Raw genomic sequence first — 21,890 nt, 5'->3', positions numbered from 1 at the left:
AATATAATGCTATTTGCCTATACAAATCTTACTAAAATAATAATACTAAAACTTATATATGAAAAATAAATTTTAAATATAATGAACAATAAACTGGGTGAATTGACTTAAGTTTCATAAATAAAACTTATCTAAGTACGTTTCATTAGTCAATATGCTGTTTAAAATCAACTCTGGATCTATTTTCAGATCTCTACACCATCTAGGGATGATGCCCTTTTTTGAGCTTTAAAAATCCATTATGGATTTGTCAATTGCTGCTTGGTAGCACAGCAGTTATCTTTAGTGACTCTGCAGTATGATTTTTAAAAATATTAAAACATCTTTAGTTTAATGCAGAATTTTTTTGTTTCTTATTCCAAAACATGCCTCTTAATGATGTTAATCTCATCACCCCATTACAAGGTAAAGAGCAATCACTTAAGTTTTGGCATAATATCATAGGGAAAAGAATTTTTAGTCAATAAGTGGTGAAAAATACATATATATATTTATCTGTGTATATATCTATCTATAAATACAGATATATAAGATATATATTTCTATTCTATATATTTTATATACAAATATATATTTTCTTTTTAGAAATATATCTATCTATCTAGTAATGTAAACTAATCTTTCCCATTCTAATCTGGCCTCAGCTTAAAATAAAAAATAACCACTACCAATGTTTTTACAGTAGCAGAAATGAACTACAAGTCTCAATTCTGGAATCACAAGATCCATGTCGCTCAGTTTTATGTTTGTGGTTTTCTGAGGTGCTGAAAGTCCTTTTGGTATCTCCCCTTCATAGAGAGAATCAGGTTTCATAGAATATATAATACCCATATATATAATTCCATTACATCTACAGTTTTCTATAATTTTTTCTTCGCCTTATTCTGAATTGTCTATAGATACCAATTTTATATTTTATCCTAATAGATAACAAAAGAGAAATCTACTTACAGCCAATCAACATGACACAGATTGAAAATATTTTCTCCGAATTGGTGTTAGGAGACACATTTCCGAATCCTACACTGGTTAAACTGCTGAAGGTAAAATAAAGTGCTGTGACGTATTTGTCTTTAATGGATGGTCCAGAACTTGAGTCACTGTCATTGTATCGTTTCCCAATTTGTTGTCCTAAGGAATCCAACCATCCAATTTTGTCTGTCAGGTAGGGCCTTTCCACATTCCCAATTGCATACCAAATGCAAGCCAGCCAGTGAGCTATCAGGGCAAATATGCACATTAAAAGCATTAGGACAGCAGCGCCATATTCTGAATATCGATCAAGTTTTCGGGCCACTCGCACAAGACGAAGGAGTCGAGCTGTCTTCAAAAGACCAATTAATGTTGTTGTCTGTGGAAATAAATGTGTATGGTCAGAAACAGTTGGCAAACAATTCAGTGTATGTTCCTGTGAAGCAAAGTAGGTAGAAACAGGTTAAAACAATATAGTAGCATTGAGGATAAATGCATATTTGAATTAAGTATTAAGGTTAGTTTTTTTTTTTTAATTTTACATCTGCTTTGAAAAATACTTTGAAAGTCTGTGGTACATTAATTCACTATCTTGACATGCAAGACTCATGGGACAGAGACTCCATCTGTCTAGTTTTATGTTCTAACCAAGTGTCTTGAAGATAATAAATACTCAGTAAATCAATTATTCACCAATTAACATCCCTGTGTGTTGTGTGCCCAGCAAGTGCCACACACTGGGATTATAGTGTTGAGCAGGCAGACATGATCACTTTTGTAACAGAAAGAGACATTTACTTACTAGACAAAATGCCTTTTCTAATGAGGAGTTATTCCAATCTTAAATGTCACTGTCTTTTGGGGAGAGATAGATATTATTTTAAAGAAACAAACAATAAGCTCATTTCAGAGTGAAAAGTGTGATAATGCTAATAAAACAGAGTGGTATGATAAAGGGTGTTGGGGGGGTGACTTTATAAGGAAAGGCCAAAGAAGATCGTGCTGAGGAGCTGACGTTAGAGTTGAGAGAGACCTGCATAATGAGAAGAGCCAGGCAAGGTCATTGGGAGACTTATTGGATGATTGTATGCATGCCTTATGCACTATATTTAAATTCGTCTTTCCTTTCTAAATGTGCTAAGTTGATGAATTGTTTCTTGATGTCCCAATGATATGATGTATTTTTCTTTGGGGTGTGATATGTGTAACTAATTGCATGATTATTACTGACCAGGTATCTAATGATAAGACACTTCTATATAATAACAGGATACTTAACTGGTTGTTTGGATTTGAAATCTGATAAGTACAAATTATAAGTTCATTTCTTAGTTTTCCTAAATAATGTCAGCTATAAGTACTATATAATTCACAGGGCATATAATTATTCCATAGTTACATGGTGTTTACCAATCAATTGTTGAGTCATTTTATGTGTTCATTGTTGGTGTTTATTTTGCAGAGTATATCCAACTGTATTAAGAACACTTATATTTTAATTAAAAAAATAGCATGTCAGAGTTATCACCCTCTATCTATTCAGATGGGAAAAAAGCACTAAATATTAAGAAAAATAGTTTCATTAATATTCTATAATCAGTGTTGTAGTTTCTTTCTTTCTTCCTTTCTCTTTCTTTCTCTCTCACTCTCTCTCTTTCTTTCTTTCTTCTTTTTCTTGTGCCAGAGTGGTCAAGAGGAGAAAGGGAGATCCTTCGGTCTCCTCTGAATTCTTTTCAGTTTGTATTGCAAACTTCTAGAGGTGAGAGGACATTATGCAGTTAGGATGTGCATATCACATTTGGGCTCTGGTCTTTACTCATTATGGGATGTGTGGAGAAGTGGTTCTTCCTTGTTTCCAATGTTGAGTTACTAATTTTTAAGGTAGAATAAAGAAAATAGTATTTTTTTTTCTTCACAAATGTAAAGAGTGTATCTGTTCTCAGTGAATAAATGGAGAGTTTAAGTTAGTATAAGGTAGTTCTCTGGAAGAAAAGTCAAATTTCCATCATTTGAATTATCAACATTTTAACTGATGAGCTTTTTTTTTTTTAATTTAGTTGGTTCTTCTTTTTTGTTTCAAGTTTTTATTTAAATTCTAGTTAGTTAACATATAGTGTAATATTGGTTTCAGGAGTAGAATTTAGTGATTTATCACTTACATATAACACCCTGTGCTCATCACAGCAAGTGCCCTCCTTAATCCCCATCACCCATTGAGCCCATCTCCCACCCACCTCCCCTCCAGAAACCCTCAGTTTTTTCTCTATACTTAACAGTCTCTTATGGTTTGCTTCCCTCTCTCTCTTTCTTTTTACTTCCTTTCCCTATGTTAACCAATTTTGCTTCTTAAATTCCACAGATGAGTGAAATCATGTGGTATTTGTCTTTGACTTATTTTGCTTAGCATAATACACTCTAGCTCCACCCACACTGTTGCAAATGGCAAGATTTCACTCTTATTGATGACTGAGTAATATTCCATTGTATATATGTACCACTTCTTTATCCATTCATCAGTTGATGGATGTTTGGCCTCTTTCCATAATCTGGCTATTGTTGATGGTGCTGCTATAAACATCTTGGTGCATATGCCCTTTCAAATCAGTATTTTTGTGTCCTTTGGGTAAGTACCTAGTATTAAAATTGCTGGGTTGTAGGACAGTTCTATTTTTAACTTTTTGAGGAATCTCCATACTGTTTTCCAGAGTGGCTGCACCAGTTTGCATTCCCACCAACAGTGTAAGGGGCTCTCCTTTCTCTGCATCCTTGTCAACATCTTTTGTTTCCTGTGTTGTTGATTTTAGCCATTTTGACAGGTGTGAGGTGGTACCTTATTGTAGTTTTGATTTGGATTTCCCTGATGATGAGTGCTGTGGAGCATGTTTTCATATGTCTGTTTTAGCTGATCAGTTATATGTTAGGACTTTGGCACGAACAAATGGATGTATGAATTCTGCATCCATACCAGTCTGTCATCTTGGACAAGTTGTTTATTTAATTTCTAAACCTCAAAATTTTCACCTGTAAATGGGTATAATAATGCCTCCTCACAGGGTTGTAGGTAATGCCCTGTAAATACTAGCTTTTTGTGTTATTTAAATATCCCATGTGCTTTAGTTTTCATTAGTAAGCAGGCACATTATATCGTGAAATGGATTGATAGAACTTACACATTTTCCAAATGCATTACTTTGATAGCTAGAATTCCAACTGGAGGCTTTTCAACACTGGCCTTTTGGCCTTCTCAGGAAATGGCAGGAATTTTAAAGACAAGAGCCTTATCTAGATGCACTGGCTGCTTGGATTTCAGTAACAGGAATAGCCCTGGTTCAACGTGTCTCTTTCTACACTTCACAGCTTCAGTTTGTGTGTTTATTTTTTTCTCCTTGCTCCGTTACCTATTTACTTGTGTTGAGAAATCAGAAACATTTGACGATTATTATTCAAAACTTTTTATCTTTGAAAGAAAATTTCTCTCTGAACCTCAAAATAAATGAAATATAATGAAAATTCTCTAGGGTATTTGGTTAATGAAATGAAATGCTTCAAAACAAATGAGATGTTTTAATAACGTATTGTGATAATAAGTCCTAACGACTCTTCTGGCTGCCAAGATAGTAAAACAAAAATGATGTTATGAAAAAAAGAAAAAGGAATCCAACTGCTGTGTAAGCCACCACTCTCCTTTTTCCCTCCCTTCAAAAAAACACTGGTTGTTTCTTCTAGGATTATATCAAAAAGAGGTAAAACCTAGGTGATAGTAAGTTCTCTAAGCAGATAAATGAATATAATTTATATAATAACACATAAGTAACATCTTTTCTGGAAAAAAAGGTTTAAGAAATATAGCACATGATGAATTCTCAACCCAGTTGACATTATTCCTACAAAATAATTGCAGTTGTAGAGAGGGAAGGAGAGGAAGAGGAAGAAGGGAAGGCAGAGCGAGGGAAAGGGGGAGAAATTCCTAAACAGTTGTTTTACCTTTCAGTTGCTTCATAAGATTGAGTGAAAAATGATTTCAACAGTCAAAGCCATTCTGTTGTGATTCCATAACATGTACCCAAGCATAACTACATATGTTGTTTGACAATGTAACAAATGACTTGATCTTATTTTTAGTGTTGTCAAGATGCTGCTAACACACCTGCGCATTCATCCTTAGCTACTGTTGCATATGAGACACGCATATCTTGTAGGTGACACTTAAGATTGCAATAACTCTTTTCTTCTTTAAATATCTCTTTAAAGATTTAAAGGGTTTGCCCATATTACACAAAGAGAAAAACGATTGCACCAAAATCTCAGAGAGAGTAACCTAAAGAATGATCAATCTCCTCTTGCTGATTTGTTGGAGACTCTTAGTCCCCATTGTTTAGTTCAATGTACTCTCTCTGTATTATGTGCAAATGAAAAATGGGACCAACACTTACCTTAATTGTGTTAACATCAAAACTTGGCTAAGTAGAATGTTTTCAGGATACACATTTCTCTCACAGTGTATCTAATTTCATGTAATACTCAGAGATATTATGTAAATCTATTTTTGTGGTTTTTTTCCAAATTTTGAAAATAGAAATAAAACTATCTTTTAACCTACTGCAATAATTTAAAAAATAGTGGAGGTAAGAAATTTTCTTAGATGTTATTTCTTAACTTGTTACTGGTATTCGAAAAAATATTGTCTATTATTACTTTTGGTAGACTAAAAAAGCATAAGAACTCCCAAGACTTATGTGTAATTATGAATTACAAACACATCATAATAATAAAGTATATGGAGAAAGAGGTGAGCTACTTTGCAGTAGATTGAAGCAAGGTACTTTGTTTTTTTGGTTCTGCTCATAAATGGTAGCAAAGGAGACATAATGAATTCTAAGAAGCCATGGCTCTGCCTTATCAGTACCTATGCCATTTCAGACCTGAACTCCTTTAACTGTGATTGAATGATGCTGCAAACTCTTTTTGCCTGAATGCCACGGTAAAGAAAGAATACTTATTTAAAACTTTTATTTTTAATGTATTTTGTCAGAACTTTTTAAATGTAAAATGACTCTTCCCCTGGCAATTCAAATCATTCAGATTTCTGGGTGGCTGAAGCATATCATCCAATTTCAATTTTTTTAAAAAATGTACCCATATCCATAGTTTATTAAAGCCCTAGATACTTTCAGGGCTCCTGGGTGGCTCAGTCTGTTAAGTGTCTGCCTTCAGCTCAGGTCATGATCCTGGAGTCCTGGGATTGAGTCCCGCGTCGGGCTCCCTGCTCAGCGGGGAGTCTGCTTCTCCCTCTTCCTCTGCCTCTCCCCTGGCATGTGCTTTCTCTCTCTCAAATAAATAAATAAATTTTTAAAAAATAAAGCCTTAGATACTTTCTTATACTGAGGTAGAAGTTAGTTTCCTTTATTAAGTATGACTTTCTTAACTAAACTTTATTTTAATAAAAATATATACTCTAAACAATTGCAATTTTGTAAACACGTTAGATACCAGACCAGGACTCAAGAAGACTATGTGATTTTTTTTTTCCCCAGATATTTTACAATAGATGAGGTAATATCCTTTCTTAGTGGAAGTGGAATTCTTTCTAAAGGCCTGAAAGTAGAACAGGGGATTTCTTACTATTATCAAACAATTCTCTTCTCAAGACTATAGCTGGCTATAGTTAAACTAAGAAAGCCTCATCAATAAGAGAAAATATTATGCTCAATAAGTTTTCAAAATAATTTTTCAAAATAATTTTTAAGTAAGCATTTTTAAGATTCTTACATTTAAAATACTTTATTTCAGAGGTTTACTCTCCAAAAGTTTTGCCTGTAGTAAATGGATAGAATTATTCTTTTATAAATGGGGAAATAGAAGTATGTGATCTTCAGTTTTGTCTACAGGATTGAAAGAATGAATCATCACTGAAAATTTCTACTTAATCCATCATTCTGTTCTGTTTGTCAAGAAATATTTGGGTACATGTGGGGAGTTTGGAACACTTAGTAATACATTTCATAACTCTACACTCATGTTTGCTTTATATTTTATTTCAATTCCCTCTAAGCTCTGGTGCTTGTATATACCATTCCATGAATTACTTACCTAATAAAACTTAATAATATTGAAACTAGTTTTGAGTTCTTTGTTCAGCTTGAGTCACACTTTTTTTAGTATTTCTAAGGACACATTCACTGATACAATAAAAAAATATTTTGATTATGTAAAAAACCTTAAGGAAATCACCTAGCTTATCCTTTCTTTATTCATACCAAACCTCACAAATTCCTCCACAAACAGGCTTTCAAACACAAGATTTTACAACCTCCCTGTGAAACTCACTCCAATATTTAAGAACCTTTACTGTCAAGATGCGAATATTTTTATTTTGTTCATAATTAACATTCTATTTTGCTGCAATTTGAACTCACTTTCCCTTTCTTTAGTTACAATAACATGGAAAACTGGTAATCAAATTATTTTAAATAGTAGGAAGCAAATGTTACAATGAATAAAAAGCTATGGATGTTATATTTTTAAAATGGGAATTTGACTTGTTTTGAGAAATATTTCACCAAAAATTGAACCTTATGTCATCTCTAGCAAATTGTAGACAATAGATCCCATATACATGATGAAAAAATGATCAACTTAAGGCAAAACATATTTTTTTGATGAAATGTTCTTATATTTCCTTGGTTCAAAAATTATTTCATTGGAGATCCTGTGTCTCTCACTTGTCATACCACAGATTTTTTGGAGGCATGACCAACAGCCTCAAATACAAGCCAATGGAGACATCTGTCTTAACTCTCAAGAACTATCAAAATGGACACACAGTCACTCTATGGGTAGAAATATATTATGTATGCAGTTCTTCAAAACGGCATTTTGTCATTTAAATTTGACCATGAATATGTCTAATGTTTTAGCAATTCATTTTTTTAAATTTTATTATGTTACATTAATCACCATACATTACATCATTAGTTTTTTAATCATGTGACTTTATTTTTATTTATTTTTTTATTATGTTATATTAATCACCATACATTAAATCGTTGGTTTTTGATGTAGTGTTCCATGATTCATTGTTTGTGTATAACACCCAGTGCTCCATGCAATACATGCCCTCCTTAATACCCATCACCAGGCTAACCCATCCCCCCACCCCCTCCCCTCTAGAACCCCCAGTTTGTTTCTCAGAGTCCATAGTCTTTCATGGTTCGTCTCCCCCTCCGATTTCCCCACCTTCATTCTTCCCTTCCTGCTATCTTTTTTTTTTTTTTAGCAATTCACGTCTAAAAAACTAATGGCAACTGCTGTAGAGATCAGGTTCAGAAAGAATTCTGACAAGGTGACCAGAATTTCTATACAGATGCTTGCTAAGTTTTCCCTTGTATCCATTCTATGATACATCTAACAGACTAATGAAACAAACATATCAATGTGAACAGAAACTCCTCTTTTCTAGTAAAACTTTCCCTCAAAGAGCACTGTATATACCTAGGTTTCAAAGACCTTGCCTGTATTCAGGATTCATGAAAAATAACAGTAAAATGGGACTGGAGAGAGTCCCACAAAGGAAGTAATTAATCAAAAAACCCCACTAATTTTCAGAAGAGGTTAATGAAGTGTGTAGCTAAAGAGAATGCTCTAGATTTTAACAGCTGATATATTTGAAAGTAAGATTTTCCACAGATAAGCAAAATATGGGAAAACTTGAGGCAGATAATGAAAAGTTGACTTTTTGGAGACAGAGTCAATAATGTTGTTCTCTTGCATCAGTGATATTGAGATAATTTGCTATGGATGGCATGATATTTGATGATGCAAAAATTAAGACATAGAGAATCCTTTCCTTCCTTGGTCATTCTGGATGGCATTAACATTAGGAAGATACTAATGACATAGGCAAGCCTAGTTATTGTCAGTATTCCTTTCTTTTTTTTTTAAGGATTTTATTTATTTATTTGAGAGAGAGTGAGAGAGTATGAGTGGGGGGAGGGGCAGAGAGAGAGGGAGAAGCAGACTCCCCTCTGAGCAGAGAGCCCAATGATGCAGGGCTCGATCCCAGGACCCTGAGATCATAATCTGTGTGAAAATCAAGAGTCAGATGCTTAATCGACTGAGCCACTCAGGCACCCCTGTCAGTATTCCTATTTTATTTTTTTTTAACATTTTAGAAGAGTCTCTAGTTATTAGTAGGAGATTTACATTTACTTAAGCTAAAAAGTTAAATGACTGTTTTGAAAAAGTGAGCAATTCTGCTCATATATCGGCTTTAGGAAAAAATGTATATGCCAAGCTATACTCAGCATTGTTAGGATATATGTTTTATAGCTAAAATAATATAGATCCAAAATTCGAATAGCTTTCCTTCTTCAGAGTTGAACGTAAATAAAACTGAAATGTTACAGTATCTTACCATTAGAGAAATTTGCAAGGAAGTCATTTGACATTAACAAAATTGTTTTCTCTAAGTCATCTGAGATGCTGTGATGCACAGAAGAAACATTTTTAATAATTCAGTTAGAATTAAGTGATAATGAAATCATGACTGTCCTTATGTTTAGTTTAAAACCACTGCTTCACTTGATTATTTATGTCTTTATTTTGTAGAAATGTTCACCCATAAGCGCATGGACTTCCTCTTTGTTCCAGATAAGGCAACCGGATGTTGGATATTTAAACAGCAGAAATTCCTGCCACTTTTAAAAATGCAGGTTTCAAGGCTTTACTTTAGACCTACCAATTATGAATCTCCAAACTCTTTTATGAGCTCCACACTGAAATCAGTGCATCGTCCTGAGGTAGAAGCACTGATCTAAACCAATCTTTGCCATGATTATATCTAATTTATAATTTAATGGATCTCAGTTCTTTTTCTTATACTCACATATGTATCTTTTTAGTTGCTCATGGAGTCCCTGACTTGCCTATACGCTGTCCCTACTCGGATGACTGATCAGCGTCTCAAACTTCACGTGGCCCAAACAGGAATTTCTCCCCCATAATTTTTTTCCCCAGGTTTTTCCCATCTGGATAAGCAAACGGCCACCTACTAAAGTCACTTCAGGACTTCCATCCTCCAAAATATTTCAAACGAGAAGAAAGAAACAACAAAAATCTCTGAACCATCATTTATTCTGCTTTGTTTCTTACTCCTCCAACAATATTTAATCCATCGACAAGCCCTCACAGCTCCCTCTACGGTATTCCAGATATATCTCTATCTCCTCACTTCTATTGCCACCATGTGGTCCAAGCTGTTGCTGTTTTGTTCCTGCTACATTATAGCAAAAGCTCTAAGTCCTTCCCCTGCTTCTACCCTGACTAAATTGTCTGCAGACATCAGCCAGGAGGTCTTTAGAACCGTCCATTAGATCATATTGTTCTGATTCGGAAGGCTCCACCGCAGCCAGAATAAACCCCAAATGTCACTGTTGCGCACAGTTTGGTCCCTGTCTCTGCATCCTCCTATCTTAGCACTCAACTCCCAACTCACTGTGGTTCAGCCTAGCTGCCACTGGTCTTCTTTCCATTCTAACACAGCAAGCTTGTTCCCCACTTGGGCCATTTTCACTAGTGTTTTCTTTTGCTTGAAATGCTTGCATGTATTTTCATGAGGCTAGTTTTTTTCCGGTCAAGTCTCAACTCAAATGGCACTTCCCCCAAAATCGTTCCTAATCTCCTCCTCCAAGTTAGCCACCTGCAGAAGCCATTCTGCACCACATGGCTTTTTCTTGTCAGCTCATGAACTTCTTAAGGGGGAAAAACAGAAACAAAAACAGTAACTCTTTCCTTCACCATGTGTAGCCTTCCAGTACTGCCTTTCCCCCCTCCTTTTATTACCAAGATTCTAGCAAGAAGGGGCCCTACTTGCTTCCTATTAATTTCTGAAGCCACTTCAGTTTGGCTGTGGCCAATACATCTAATTGACAGCAACGCATAGTGAACTGACACACTCAATGATTTATTTCCGGTCTTCATCCTACTTTATGTCTTTACAGTATTTGACACCATCTTCCTGAATTTTCCCTTACTTCCCAGTACAGTGATGCAAGTAGGAAGTCCTATAATGCCTACAGCAGTCTCCAACAGGAAAAAGGTATCTGTGTCCTATATAATTTTTCAGTGTCCCACAGTCATTTGTATTGGCAAAACCCAAACTTATTTATTGAGCTTCAATGCTGGATTTTACATATAAACAGATGTTCAGTTTTGCACGTTTTAGTATTCATTAAAATATCCAGGAATTTAACTACCTTGTAGACTGAGAGATAATTGACTTGTTTAGTTTGGACCTTCACTAAGAATTGTTTACTGTTGCAGAAAATTATATCTTCAGTGGCAGCAAGTCCTGTGGTATTGTATACTTGTGTATACAGCATGGCTATGTCAGTCTGCAGTCATGAGATTTCTAGGTGTGTGTAAATATTAATATATGTGTATGTATACGTATCTACCTGTATGTATGTCTACCTGTATGCATCATACAGATGCATACCCACGTAAGCACATACATATATATTCAATCCTTATATTAAAATGGAAATATAAAATAAACTAATATTCAACTTACTATTGAGTTTATTGCTCAAATATGGACTTCCTCATTATAAAACTAGGTACAAACATCTGATAATTTCATTATACCATTTAACGTAGACATGCCTGGAGCATTTATATATTCAACTAGTATTTTATTATGAACACATTTCTTTTATTTCTTCTTTATATTAAGGGCAAGCATTATATATTATATTTATGAAATTATGTATATAAAAAGGCTATGCTATTTATGACTTTTACTTAACAATAACAAAAGGGGCTTTATAAAATATTTGTTATATTGGGTCTGATAGGACTGGGAACCAACACCTTGTAACTCCATGCTTCTAATGGGCTTCCCCTCTAACTGGTATGACTTTCCTACCCCTTCTACCTGAAAAACATCCACTCATATTCAGGAACCCTCCCTTGCATGCTCACATGTCCCCCTGTACGTGATGCTATTAAAGCATTTATCAGATAGTACTCTCTCTGCTCCTCTGCTCTTCTCCTTTGTAGACTGTGAGTTCCCAGACAGTGGGGTCCTTGTCTTACTCTTTTCTGTAAACGCAGAGTCTAGCATGTTGGCAATAGTTGGTTCTCAATAAATGCTCACAGAATGAATAAACCTATTCAAGTAGAGGTTACCACAGCACTTTCTGGAAATGGCAAAATGAGTTAAGTCAATTCTCATTAAAATTTGTAAAAAAAATTACATGAAACTCCAATTGGTCTAGCAGACACAATCGAGCTAATCCTTTATAGTAGAGGTGGATGGCTCTGAGTCTTATCAATCTGTCCTGATGTCAACTCTTGAGGGCCTCTGAACTCAGGTCAACTCTCTCAGTCACCTCTATGATACCCCAGTTTGAAAAACATTGCACTGGATAATCTCTCATCAGGGTGACCTCTAGCTTAATGATTTTAGGATTTCCCATTTAGTTTCAGGTCAAAAATCCCAAAAAGTTTTCTTTTTTCATATTCTTGTGATGAGACTTCCCAAATTAGTTCCTTTGAATATAAGATCTCTTTTTTTCCAGAAGCATTTTTCTCTCTCTCTCTCTTTATTTTTTGCCAGAAACAAAAAAGGAAGCTAAATATTTTTAATACTTTTACTACATGACATTATACACTTTTGGAAAAGTATCATTCTGAAATATCACTATGTATTGAAAAACTAACTAAAAGCTTGATTATAGGGGCACCTGGGTAGCTCAGTAAGTTTAGCGTCTGGCTCTTTTTCAGCTCAGATCATGACCTTGGAGTCCTGGGATTGAGCCCCTGGTTGGGCTCTGTGCTCAGCGGGGATTCTGCTTAGGGACTCTCTCCCTCTGCCTCTCCACCACCCCTGCTTGCTCTCTCTTTCAAATAGATAAATAAATCTTTAAAAAAAGCCTGTTCCTGGGGTGGTGGGGGGTGGGAGGGATGGGGTGGCTGAGTGATAGACATTGGGGAGGGTATGTGCTGTGGTGAGCACTGTGAATTGTGTAAGACTGTTGAATCACAGACCTGTACCTCTGAAGCAAATAATACATTATATGTTAAAAAAAAAAAAAAAAAAGAAGAAGAAGATAGCAGGAAGGGAAAAATGAAGGGGGGGAAATCGGAAGGGGAGATGAGCCATGAGACACTATGGACTCTGAGAAACAAACTGAGGGTTCTAGAGGGGAGGGCGGTGGGGGGATGGGTTAGCCTGGTGATGGGTATTAAAGAGGGCACGTACTGCATGGAGCACTGGGTGTTATGCACAAACAATGAATCATGGAACACTACATCAAAAAATAATGATGTAATGTATGGTGATTAACATAACAATAAAAAATAAAAAAAACTAATGATGTAATGTATGGAGATTAACATAATAAAAAAAAGAGAAAAAAGCCTGATTATAGTTATACAATATAGTTTGTATATAAAAGAAATATCTTCATTATTACCCTTGAAAAATGTATAAAGTAGTCCAAGTCATCACTGGTCTTGTTGTTACCTCTCATCACCAACTCAGCCCAATAGTTGACACCCTTATCCCCCTTCCAGACCCAGCCCTCCACTTGCTATCCTTGATGCCTGCATACCTCCCTCTAAAATACGCCTCATGCTCCTTTGCTTTGCAACCTAATAACCATCCTCAAAATATTTCCTTTCTGTCTCCCATTTCTTCAGGATTCCTAACTGCAACTAGCTAGTCTAGTAACTACTATAAGATCACAGACACTCAGTAGGTATTTACTGAATAAAGATTAATTAAGGTATTTATGGATTACTGTGGTAACATGTAAGTTTAAGGGAAGACTTCATTAAGAAACAGACTTTAATCCAAAGGGATGGAAAGGAGAAAAGGAGTAACCTTTGGCAAGTACTTACTATGTACCTGGTACTGAGTTAGTCTCTTCATATAGGCTGCTTTATTTTTAAAATCATAAGAACAGACCTTTCACCATTTTACAGAAACACAAATGAAATCTTAATGAGTTAAGTATCTTGCCAAAATATAGCAAGTAAGTGGCAAAGAGGAGAGTCAGACCGAGGTCTAAGTCCAAAGTCAGAACTCTTTTCATATCATATCACATCTTAAAAGAATTAGGAGTAGCTTTGGGACCATGGGGGAGCCCATGAAAGCACACAGGAGTAGAGACCTGGCATTGCTTTCTTTGAGGCAAACTTCACCTTTTCCTTGATGCTACCTGGAAAACATTGTCCAGACATCATTTTTCCCAGAGATTACTTCATCCTATACTAACGTGAATCACAATTTTTGCTTCAGCTCTCTTGAAGTCCTGTCTGAAATAGCGATCATCGAAATCACATATTTTAATGTTATAATTTTCAAGTGATATAGAAACTAAAAATAAACTAATCAAATGTTGCTTCCTAGAAATTCTACCTTAATGGTTTTAATCAGCATATTCCAATACTGGTTTGATTGTTATTGATGAAATCTCATCAGTAAATCAACTTCCCCTAATGATCCTATTAGCTATTTATTTGTTCATTCATTCTTTTATTTTGTCAAGTTGAAATTTAATCTGCTATTGGTGTACATATTTTAAAATTTGAAAGAATGAGATTTTACTCTAGTGTTTATCAATAAGAACTTATTTGATGTAAATACATGGATCACCCATTGCAAGAAACTCATAAAGATAAGTATCAAGAAGTATTTTGCTTTCTTGCCTCTAAATTAACAACCAAAGTTAGGAGTATCTAACATGAAAAGGTCAACTGGTTTAACAGACGCTAATTTTTTCTGATTACTTTTCTAAGAGTTTCACAGGTATTATCTTATTAGAGCCTCAAATTAAAAATAAATAAATAAAATAATGGAAGAGGGGAAGTAATATTATTATCCTTACTGATGAGGAGAGTCAGGCTTGAGGCTTTGTGTAAGGTTTGTAGACTCCAGGAAGAACATATTGCTCCATTGCCCTGCTCTTTTTTTTTTAAGATTTTACTTATTTATTTGAGAAAGAGAGAAAGAAAAGAAAAAGCAGGAACTGGGAGAGTGGCAGCAGGGTAGGGAGACAGAGAGAATCTCTCAAGCAGACTCCATGGGCCCGACACAGGGCTCCATCCCAGGACCCTGAGATCACAACCAAAGCTGAAACCAGTCTGATGCTTAACTGACTGAGCCACCCAGGTACCCCTCCACTGCCCTGTTCTTAGCTGCCCAGAGTTCAACAGGCATGATCTATTGGAGAGAATTTACTTCTAAACTAATTGTTCCCCTCGGCAGAGGAAGATTCTTTTATCCTGAAGCCTTAATTGGTCAGGGAGCAAACATCTGCAGAAGGCATTTTGATATTTGATCTCTCGAACAAAAAGAAAAGATGGGGTTCTCAGGTAGAAAAGTACCCTGAGTTTTTAAAACTCAACACATTGAGGTTATCTTTCTCAAGCTACTCCCTGAGAACTACTTTCACATCTTCTGTAAGTCTTTCCATTATAGAATCCAGGAAGATTATTTACAATAAAAATTCATGGCAATTAAATGGAGGGGACTTTAGGAGAACTTAACTGCTTTTGGATCAAAGAACCCCTTGAGAATCTGGTTAAAATTATGGACTCCAACCAGAAAATGCACTGTACTTTTACTTGTCAGATTTCCTTGAAGTTTCTAGCTTCATAAGATACTGGGAACACAAGAAGTCTTTTCCATTCTAGATATTATTTAAGAGAAAGAGTTTTGAACAAGGCATTTTAGAAGATGCCTCTTCCACATAATTTAAACATAAAACAAGTTCCTGCTGTCTCCAACCACAATTACGAGTCGAGAAAGAAAGAGACATCGTCTACTTTGACAGTTTTATACTGATGAAGTTAACATGTAGAGATTTTACAGCCTGGAAATGTGTTATGTGCTATGAAACACTTTTCCAAAGTTTTCTTCCTTGGTTAAAAGATAAATAGTCTTTAATATCTCTTAACAAAAAAAGAGAGAATTGTGAAGTATTTGCAGTGGCAAGATTGTCCCCTTTCATTTTATAGCATTTCCGATGAAATGAATTTCATCTCTGAGATACGGGAAGTTTGTACGGCAACAACTTGCGGGTTTTTTGTTTTTTGTTTTTTTGCAGTTGAAATAGATTCACTTTTGTAATTGCAATCTTTCAGAGAATAAGATTCTTAAGCAACACTTACCTCATCAGAACCAGATCCAAAAATCAGCAAGTCAAAAGGAATTGCTGCAACCATGTCGATCAGGAACCAGCCTTTGAAGTAGTGTATTGCTATTTTGGCCGGATCACTTACCACTTCTTCATTCTGATTTACATATGTTGTTCTGAAGTTTATGAGAATATCTATGATGAACATAATATCCACAATCAAGTCCACCACATTCAAAGGGCTACAAGAATAGCCACATTCTCGTCTTTTCTGTTCTTCTCTGTCATTGAGGAGAAAGGCTGCAGAATAGGGCGTGAAAATAGCAGTGTATATGACCAAGAGCAGAATAAGCCAATCCCAGACTGCCTTGAAGGGGCTGTAGTGCAATATTGTAAACTTGTTGATGCGTGGGGTCTGCAGTTTATATTCTGGCAGGACATCTGCTCCTAAAGAGAGAACCTGATCAAAAAAAGAAAATCGCACACTACATAAAAATGTCATTATCTGATCTCCTAACCTACAAAAATATTAAGGTAATTATACATCAAAATCTATTAGGCAGGATGCATATAATTGTGAAGGATGCATGAAAAACACATATGTTTAAAGGACCTGATATAAACCCCCTTTCTGCAGTATATTTGACCCCAGAAAACTCCATTGGTATTTCTTGATAAACATGATTTTCACTGAAAAGTAATGAATATTGTCACTGAGAAAGCAAGGAGTGGTTACTGGTTCTTTTGGAACATACTACTACTCAGAAATAAAAATACATGGCTGTTTTTAGAAAATCATAAAATCAGTCTGATACATGAGTAATTCAGTTTTCAAACCTCAGAAAGGATTGTCTGTAATGAATAGAAGCAGCCTACTTGGATCCGTGTTCATATTTAATTTACATATATTTAATTTATAATTAAACCTTGATAAATTAAACCCAACTCATTCAAATCTTTAATTACAATTTTCCCACCTGCAATCTGTTTTTAACATTAGAAAAAAGGCACATGAGACTAAAATAAACACAAAGGAGTCTTTTTCCTAAAAGGTTGAGGGAATATTTTCTATTCTGGGACAAATGTACTTTCACCCAAACTCTTCCATCACATTTAGAGAATCACAAAGAGAGAATGGTGCAAAGAGATGTTCAGAATATCGGTCTGGAAATGTTGCAAGATTATTAGCACCAATGGGCACTTAAGCCCTGAGATTTATTCAACATGATAAGACATTGGTAGACTAAAATAGTTCATCTTGCAGAATCTTAGTTTATCTGAAAAAATTAGAACTTGAATCACATCCCAGTAAAAGTTCATGAATTGGTAACTTTAGACTAAGTTTCAAGAACCAAGTTCAAAGCAAAAAGGTTATCTCATTACCAAAAAATATAATTAGTCTTAATACAGGGGTTTACAAAAACGAAAATTTTTTGATGGCTCCACAAATTGCACCTAGAGACATATTTTAAGGGAGCAGTGGGTTATATATACACTTATATTATGAATATCCCATGTATATGCAATGTTTCTCAAGAGTTAATTTCACTGAATAAATTTTTAGGCTAGATTCTCCTAAATACAGCTAGTATATTATCAGCTTTGCAGCAAGAACCTCAGACAATCCCCTACTGGTTAGTCAAAGAGTATTGTTTCTCTGTTCTTGGTAATTCTATCCCTGTAGGTTTTAACTTGATTATAACAATATCATAGGCAAATTTCAGTTTTAAATCTTATTTTCATTGTCATATCTCATACCTTTTTTCACATATGAGCTACCATTCTTATCTTAAAAAGAACTTGAGAAGTTTAATAACAACCACAAATGAGGTAGAGCATGATTTTTAAATATAACAGTTCAGGTAAAATAGACAAAGGTGCTTTAAGATAACAGCTAAACTGATTTAATTTGAATTGAAAAAATAATAGTAATACAGAGCCTAGCCATTTTTTTCAGTCCAGAGTAAATTTGAACAGGAAACATGGCTTTATTTTAAGCTATTATGAGAAAGGACAGGAATTATTAGTAAAAAAAGAAATCTGGAAAATAAAGTGATTTCATTGTTTCTGAAATACTGAAGATTTTCAGAATCCAAGGTCTCAATCTTTATCTCTAACTCTAAAGAGGAATAATGTTTGGAAAGTCTGTCAGTTGATTACTGCAGGCTGTTAGAACTCCAATCTTGTTATGCTCAGCACAGAAAACTAGCCCATAATATTTTGGTCTGGAAAGAATGGATCATCTCTTAAGGTGTTACCATGTAATATCCCTTTCTAAAAACAAAACGAAACAAACAAACAAACAAAAAAACAGGGAAGATTCAGAGTGTAGAAAGTAAAATCCGAAATCTTATTTTGCCTCTCAAAGTCATCTAAAATATGGACCCATTCTATTTTTCCAGTTCCTTCTCTCAATAGATTCTTTTATGCACTCTGACAAAATTTGGCTAAAATCTTTGAACTACTGAGATATTTCCAAATCCCTAAATTCACAAATTTCTCTCATAAAAAAAGGGTATGTAATTATCCAAAGGGAAAAAACAACAAAAAAGTCATTCTTAAAGAGAGGGATACTTGTCTGAGTTTGCTTCCTGCTTAAGTGACATGCCCCTGATACCAACTTCCCACATACGGCAGTTTGAATGCCTGTTTTAGCAGAAGTCTAAGTTAGAATGCATTCAGCACCATTGAGCAACACCACAGTGAAAACTGTGGATGGAGACCTTTCCATCCCACATATGCATGCATTCCTGTAACAGAGGACCGCTGTGCTAAGAGCTGGAAATCGAAAAATTGGAAAGATACTGTCCCTGACATTGCAGTTTATGGTCTACTGGGAGAAAAAGACATGTAAAGGGAAGTCCTGATGAGGTCCATCCATTCCTGGGTTGGTGGTGCTGATGAAGGGGGTGGTCTCCATAGAGGCTTTTCAGGGAAAGATGTCACTTGAACTGAGACTTTGAGTGGGGGGGGGGAAGAAAAGAATGCAGCTGGGGGATGAGGAAACCGGAAACGGAAGACTATTACAGGCAGAGGGAACAGAATGAACAAAGGTAGGGAGGCATGAAATAATGTGTCGTGTGTTGAGGAATTATAAGCTGCCTTGTGCTGCTGGTGGACAAAATGCATTTGCAGTAATTGGTATGGCACCAAATTATATGGTATATGTTCTTTTGACTTCTGCATGGGTATGCCTATGTTTTATCATTCAATTCTCTCATGAATTTTACTAGCCAGTGATTTCAAAACTTTTATTTATATAGCATACTTTAGCACCATGAGGTCTCATTATCAGTCCAAATGTGGTCATGGGCACTGAAGTCAGGTAGCCCTCTATTATTAAGTGATTATCTTACTGAGTCAGAAGATTATTTTGTTTTGAGTTTTCACCAACGTATACAAGTTTTTAAGATTTTCTGGGAGAACTTATGGTCCTTTGAGAATATTCTTTTCTGTGAATATTGGTTTAAGAATTGTTAAAGGTTACCAGGCAGAGAAGGCAAGGTGACCAAGTTTAGTTTTTGATAAGTGCATCTGGCAATGGAAAGCAGGAGAACCCAGAGGGGGCAGGATCAGAGGCTTAGAGATAAATTAGGACTTTGATACTAAGAAAGATAGATAAATGAAGAGAGATCAGGAAAGCCTGTATTAAGGGGAGGTGGCAGAGACTAAAAAGAGGGATACATTTGGGAAATAAATGCATCTCAAGATAAGAATGAGCAATAAGGAAATATTTGTTTCTTTGTGGTTTCAATAATGAGTTTTATTAGAGCCAATCACGGTAATAAAAATCTATGAAGGCTCACCCATTTGTAGAATAAGGGAAAGAGCTCTAGACTTTAAATGTGAAGATCTGGGTTTAAATTTCAGATACAATTTTTCTGGTAAGTAATTTAATCTCTCTGGATCTGGGTTTTTGTTTTGTTTTGTTTTGATTTTTCATCTGTGTGATGGAGATAGAATCTTTGCTCGCATCACCTATCTATACAGAGCAACCATATCACATTAGATAATTTCTATAATAGTGTCTGATAAAATGGGAAATATCTACATAAAGTAATTTCATTATTATTTAGAATTCTAGGGTTACTCATTTAATTCTTGATTTAAACAAACCAACTATAACCAAAACATTTATGAGCCAATTGGAGAAAGCTGAACACTGACTGGACATTGATAATATTAAGGAAATGTTCAGTTATCTATTCACTGGAATAAACCAAAACAAGACATTGTGGTTTAAAATAACAGTCATTTTATTATTCGTGATTCTATGGACAGGAAATTTAGGCTGGACCCAGGTGGGCCAGTCTTCTGCTCCACACAGTGTAAACTGGGGTCACTCGGATGTTTGGTTGGTGGCTGCACTCGTGTAGAGAATCTGGAAAGTCTTCACTGATATGTCTAGTACCTGGGTGGGGATAGTTTAAGGCTGGATGCAATATGCTGGAACAATTGGGTCTCTCCCTTTCTCTGACTCTAGATAAATATAATCTAAAGATACATATCTATATCTATTTATCTATGTATAGAGAGACTTTTTATATATATAATTTTTATAAAAACTGTATGTATAGAGTTATATATAGAGATATATAATATAAAGACTGTGTATACATAGGTGTGTATATATATATATGTATATACAGAGAGAGAGATGGAGGTATATATACATACAGAGATACAGTTTCTATAAAAACTATATATAATTTCTCTATATAGTCCCTTTTTGTGGTACTTTTCTATATGGTCTCTTCAGCAGGATAGTAAGATGTCCATGTGGAAGCTCAGTACTCCCAAGGGAGAAGTAGAAACGTCCAGTCTTCTTAAAGTCAAGGCCTAGGAATGGTAGGGGATCATTTTTTCCATATTTTATTGACCATCTGGGGACAAGCTATCACAGGAATTATTGACAATTGTTTTTAGGTGTGATGCTATTGTGGCTTTTTAAAATAGTATTTACTTTTTAGGGGTACACAGTGAAATATTTATGGATAAAGTGCTATAGCTTTTAGGGTAACTGTGGGGCGTGCATTCCAAGGCCCCTAGTGGATGCCTGAAACCACAAATGATACTGAATCCAATATATATTATATTTTTCCCTATACATACACACCTATGATAAAGTTTAACTGATAAATTAGGCACAGTAAGAGATTAACAACAGTAACAATAAAATAGAACCATTATAACCATGTGCTATAATAAAATTTTTGTAAATGTGGGGTCTCTCTCTCTCTCTCTCTCAAAATATCTTATTGTAATGTACTGACACTTCTTGTAATATGTGAGATCATAAAATGTCTATGTGTTGAGATGAAGTGAGGTGAATGACACAGGTATTATGACATAACGTTAGGCTACCATTGAGCTTTTGATGATAGTCAGACAGATGATCATCTGCTTTCAAACCATGGTTGCCCATGGCTAACTGAAACTGCAGAAAGCAAGGCTGCAGATAATGGGCGACTATTGTAATCCAGGGTGAGAGAATGGAAGGCAGAGAGAAAGTCTGGTTATTTGCAGCAACATTAGTTGTGTGTTGACTTTTACTAAAACTGGGAGATGGGCATATAGTATTTTCTATTTTTAAAACATGTTTGTATTTTTTCACAATAAAAAGCAGTAGTTTTAGAATGTCAGCCAGAAAGGCCTAAGATCAATTGAGGAAGTAATTTCCTAATGGAAAAAAAGAACTGGGTCTACCCACATCACAAGGGCTCACTCCTATCAGAGTTCCTTGTTGGATAAGCTTGGATTACTGTTTCTACAACA

General features: G+C 35.2%; 1 protein-coding gene across 4 annotated transcripts in view; it reads right to left on the bottom strand.

Annotated features, from left to right (window-relative positions):
- Positions 1-21,890, bottom strand: part of KCNH7 (potassium voltage-gated channel subfamily H member 7) — a 472,323-nt gene that overhangs the window by 60,627 nt on the left and 389,806 nt on the right. For all 4 annotated transcript variants that reach the window (XM_088022141.1, XM_028113114.2, XM_028113115.2 and 1 more), the window contains 2 exons: positions 16,150-16,575; positions 952-1,351 (listed from right to left, as the gene is read on the bottom strand). In XM_088022141.1, the coding sequence (XP_087878267.1) occupies positions 952-1,351; positions 16,150-16,575 (826 nt within the window). The remainder of the gene's footprint in view (positions 1-951; positions 1,352-16,149; positions 16,576-21,890) is intronic.

This window comes from Eumetopias jubatus, unplaced genomic scaffold (assembly GCF_037043125.1).
Source record: "Eumetopias jubatus isolate StellerSeaLion01/CBP00866 unplaced genomic scaffold, mEumJub1_p1.0 scaffold_3, whole genome shotgun sequence".
NCBI classification, from domain to species: Eukaryota; Metazoa; Chordata; class Mammalia; order Carnivora; family Otariidae; genus Eumetopias; species Eumetopias jubatus.
This window is presented reverse-complemented; position numbering and strand designations above follow the sequence as displayed.